The sequence below is a fragment of the Pollicipes pollicipes genome, unplaced genomic scaffold (genome assembly GCF_011947565.3).
Source record: "Pollicipes pollicipes isolate AB1234 unplaced genomic scaffold, Ppol_2.1 Scaffold_3447;HRSCAF=4054_pilon_pilon_pilon, whole genome shotgun sequence".
Taxonomy (NCBI): domain Eukaryota; kingdom Metazoa; phylum Arthropoda; class Thecostraca; order Pollicipedomorpha; family Pollicipedidae; genus Pollicipes; species Pollicipes pollicipes.
In genome coordinates, this window is record NW_023596297.1 from 6,301,023 (window position 1) to 6,305,171 (window position 4,149).

The window sequence follows — 4,149 nt, forward strand, 5'->3', positions numbered from 1 at the left end:
ATTTATCCTTGCCTTCAGCGCTGCAGTCCTGACATTGATGTCCTATGATGTTTACAGTCGTTACTTTCTTTATTATTTGTGAATGGAAAAGCACATATATACCAAATGTAATAAATATGCAACATCGCCATGAATTGATTGCCGAAACATTGTTATTTCTATGGCAAAGATGGTAAGGCTGAACTACCAAGAATTTTTCTTGCTATGGATTATTTATGCAATTACTAATAAACCATGAAATAACCATTGTGTCGCTACAGTATTTTCGTTGGTGATAGTCCTTTGGCGTTGTGAAATCAGCAGTTACCAGTCATTCACAAATTACAGCTGTTATCTCATAGGTTTGACATAATGTAGTCATCCAATGTGGTACCTTGTGTTATGGCACAGGTCAACAATGCCATCGTAGTACTAATCGGCCCTTCTACGTGGCATGGCATAATCAACAATGGTACGGTTTTTGCTCCAATCCCTGCTGTTTTCACAATAAATTCCATCATGAAAACTTGGGTCAAGCATGCATTCTTGCATTAACTGCGCATCTGACATACCAGTAACCAAAAATGCATGATATCATACACAAATCACTTTAAGCAAAGCACGCAATGCTGCAGCAGCAAAGCACACGAAGCACACAACACATGCTGCAGCCATCAGGCTGCCTCACTACAAAATGTCATCCAAGAAACCAGCAGCAATACTTCTCCACCTATCTCAGCATCCACCATCCCACATAAGTTGTAGTGACTTTGACAATGATGACTCACAAGCAACGCGTGCCTGCATACAAAATTTGTAAGAGCAGTATTTTAAAAATGAAAATGCTATAACAAAAATAAAAATAAAATACAGCACTATATTTTCAGAGTTCTTAAGTGAGAGACAATTTTGCAAAGCTGCATTATGTCAGCTTATACCAATCATGCACATAAGCGAGCTGCGCTGACCTGTCGCTCCTGCCTAAATTAATTGCTAACATAATGGCATGCAATGGATCAAATACATGCTGTAATTCCTCAATAGGTTCAAAATGTTGGCAAGATCATACTGAATTACTAACTATAGAATCGTACTAGATCAATTTCAAAAAATCAATTTTCAAAAAATCAGTTACTAGACTCAAGAATCATACTAACTTGCCTTTTTGAACACCCCTGCAGCGCGGATGCTACTGTTTCTTTCAGTTTGCCGACTACCACTACCTTGTCATGCCCAAACGCAAACTCAAAGATAGAGGCATGTATCGATGCATCACATTTTTATGGGAGTCGATAGATTTAAAGAATCCCAAAACAGTGTTCTCTCCTCAGAAGCACAAACCTCGTATGCACACTCCCCATCACATCAAGATCAGTACTAAGCTACTGGCACGCACCACCAGTGATCACGCCCATTTCAAGCGCCTGATTCACACTCTATGTCAAATAAGTGTGATCCTACACTTGCACAACCGCGGAGCTATCAAATTGCAGTCTTTCTCATTTTCGGTTTATACCACCGCATTTCACCGTGAACTCCTCCAAAACAAAGTCCCAACGGGAGTTCAAGGTAAAACAACTCAAAGGTTATACATATAGGACATAATTTTTTTAAAATATTTAAATTGGCCCACAGTACGTCCTAAATATTTTGTACAAAGATGTGTAAAATTAGTGTAATTTTCCTTAATTTTATAATGCCTCGCGAACCCATAAACCAGTGCAAGGTTCTTTGCTTCCGCACAGAAGGCGTCAAGAAAAAATGCAGATTTGCCGTCGCGTCTTTTTTAAATATTCGGAGAGAGTGCCGTCCTTTTTCGGTTCTGTACTTTTTTGCAGATATTGGCGTTCTCCGTTTATAACGTTAACCTATGACCTAGAAGAAAGGAAAAGTGCCCCGTTGACGACGAGTGGCGCACAACCCGAAAGTGCTTACGCTAACGTTCGCGACACACATTCAGCAGCGAAATCTTGTTAACAACCGATCGCCTTACGCAGATTGTATCATACGTGCCGCATCACCGCTCTTGCGAATGTGTCAGCGGCCATGCTGTTTTGACCATAAGCAGAAACAGCCTGTAATATAAAGGCAATCGTATGACGTTTCTATGACGACATCAATGAAAAGGTGACTTTGAAGTAGTCCCCAATAAACCTTTTCGCACTTCTGCAGACGTATAACTCAGCAACCGGTGGGTTTTGGGTCTTAAAAAGGCATGGCCGTGAACTGCATCAAAAGGTCCTCGAGGTATCTATTTTAATTCAAGACCCCATGTAAAGGTGGAACATTTCCTTTTGAAGGAATGTTCTTCATTTGAAGATATTGCAACAAACATGAGATATAGTAATATAAACTCACATATAGCTATCATTTAAGAATTTAATCAAACTTTTAAAATGGATGAATTTTTAGACCAGAGCTCACGCTACGCAGTGTTTGTTGTATGAGCTCTGAACCCTGCCATGCGATTGCGCAATTCCGGCGGAACGTCAACATTTGCTGACGAAAGTTTAATGTGCGGCCCATGTTCGGCACGATCCGTTCAGCCCACTGTCGTTAACTGACCTTAAGTGCGGCCGCTTCCACCTGCCGCAGACCATACCCTGTCAACCGCAAATAGCGAGCGCCTATAGCGGCTTGAACCCACCCCGTCACGGGTGGGTGGATCGGAACGCACGCGCTCTAACGAACTGAGCCACCGGGACGGCTATTTCTTGGCATACGCAGGTCCAATCTACTGGTATATCTTCACGTGGAAAAGACTGTTCTAGACAACACACATTCTCAACTTCGGAAAATCGCTCTTCAATATGTCCTTTGACGGCGTCATCGCACCTTGCACACATTTGATCATTGATTGGGAACCAGTTGACGGTCGTTTTATCTGAGAATCGTGCTTACGAACACCAGGTATGAACGGCTAGTTAATAGCTATATAAATATAAATAACTATGTAATTATAGAATATAAATAATAACTAGCTAATAACATTCTTCTTGATCTTGACCTCCGTAGGCTAATGGAATGGCAGGATTTGAATGGCGTTATTATAGCGTACTAGCTGCCTTGGTGACCTTGAAACGAACCAGTCCGCACCTCTTTGTGGGCGTAAAGCTCAGGAACTAGAGAGGTTAGATCCCAAGGAGGTCGGGGTTGTGAAATACACCGGATGATCTTCAAGACAGCGATGTCAGTTCAAAAATCCTTCAACGGAACACAACACACGACAAGGTCGCTCCAGACCGGCGAGCAGGCTCCTTAGTTGCAGCCGGGGCCGCAGAGCCGGACCTTTTTTGCGGCAATAATACAGGCCTGATCCACCGGCTGAGCCGAGAGAGAAACCGGTTGCGGCAATCAAGTGGCCCTGGCTTCCGCACTTTTCTGTCCTGTGTTGTGTGCGTTGGTACCTGTTTATGCTAAATATAAGAACATGTTAACTAGCCGTGTTTCCCTTTGCTTGCCTTTACATCCGGACACATCCGTTTACGGTAACATAGCTTTTCTGTCCCTTGCTGTGCACTGGCTAGTGCAAAGCAAGCCGGCTTAACGGAGCTTTCTTCCTGGCCTTCGGCCAAAAGTAAGTTCCCCATCTCCAGCTATGACTTAAGGTCGTCGAGGTGGAAACAAAAAAGGTAACCTACGAGAAGCCAGCGCGTCGCCTTGGATACCGACATCACAACACCTCGCCGGGATGGTCGGAGCCGCCTGCGCCCTCAGTGTCGAGTCGGCAACCTTCGGCAGCACACCTCCGACGTTCGCGGGCAGCAGCAGCGCCGGCTACCCCACCCTCCGTCGCCGGCACGTGTAAAGCCGTCGGAAGATCAGCGTGGCCTCGACGCCGTTCACGCGCCGACTGAAGCCGCCAAGGTACTCAGCTGCCATGACCCCGAGGTCTGTGCCAGAGGCCGCCTGCAGCGGCGGACAGAATCTCGCAGCGTGTAACGGCACCGACGCGATGCTCGACTCCCTCTCCGTGCCAAGCTCGTGTCGGGAAGAGGTGGGCGCTCTGCTGGCCACCTGCTCGGTCAGCGAGCATGGCCTGCACGTCTGTCCGGCGACCGAGGGCGAGCAGTACGCCGCCGCGCTCTCCTCGTGCTCGTACGGCCTGCTTGCGTTGTCGCTGGTGATCGGTGTCGGCGTAAATACGATCTCGTCGATGACGCTGTCCCG

General features: G+C 45.9%; 1 protein-coding gene across 1 annotated transcript in view; it reads left to right on the forward strand.

Moving 5' to 3' along the window:
- LOC119091545 (lipid droplet-associated hydrolase) overlaps window positions 1-3,921 on the forward strand; it is a 12,519-nt gene extending 8,598 nt beyond the window's left edge. Inside the window, exon 6 of the mRNA XM_037214355.1 lies at window positions 3,697-3,921. Coding sequence (XP_037070250.1) covers window positions 3,697-3,921 — 225 coding nt within the window. The remainder of the gene's footprint in view (window positions 1-3,696) is intronic.
- Window positions 3,922-4,149: the final 228 nt, after the last annotated feature.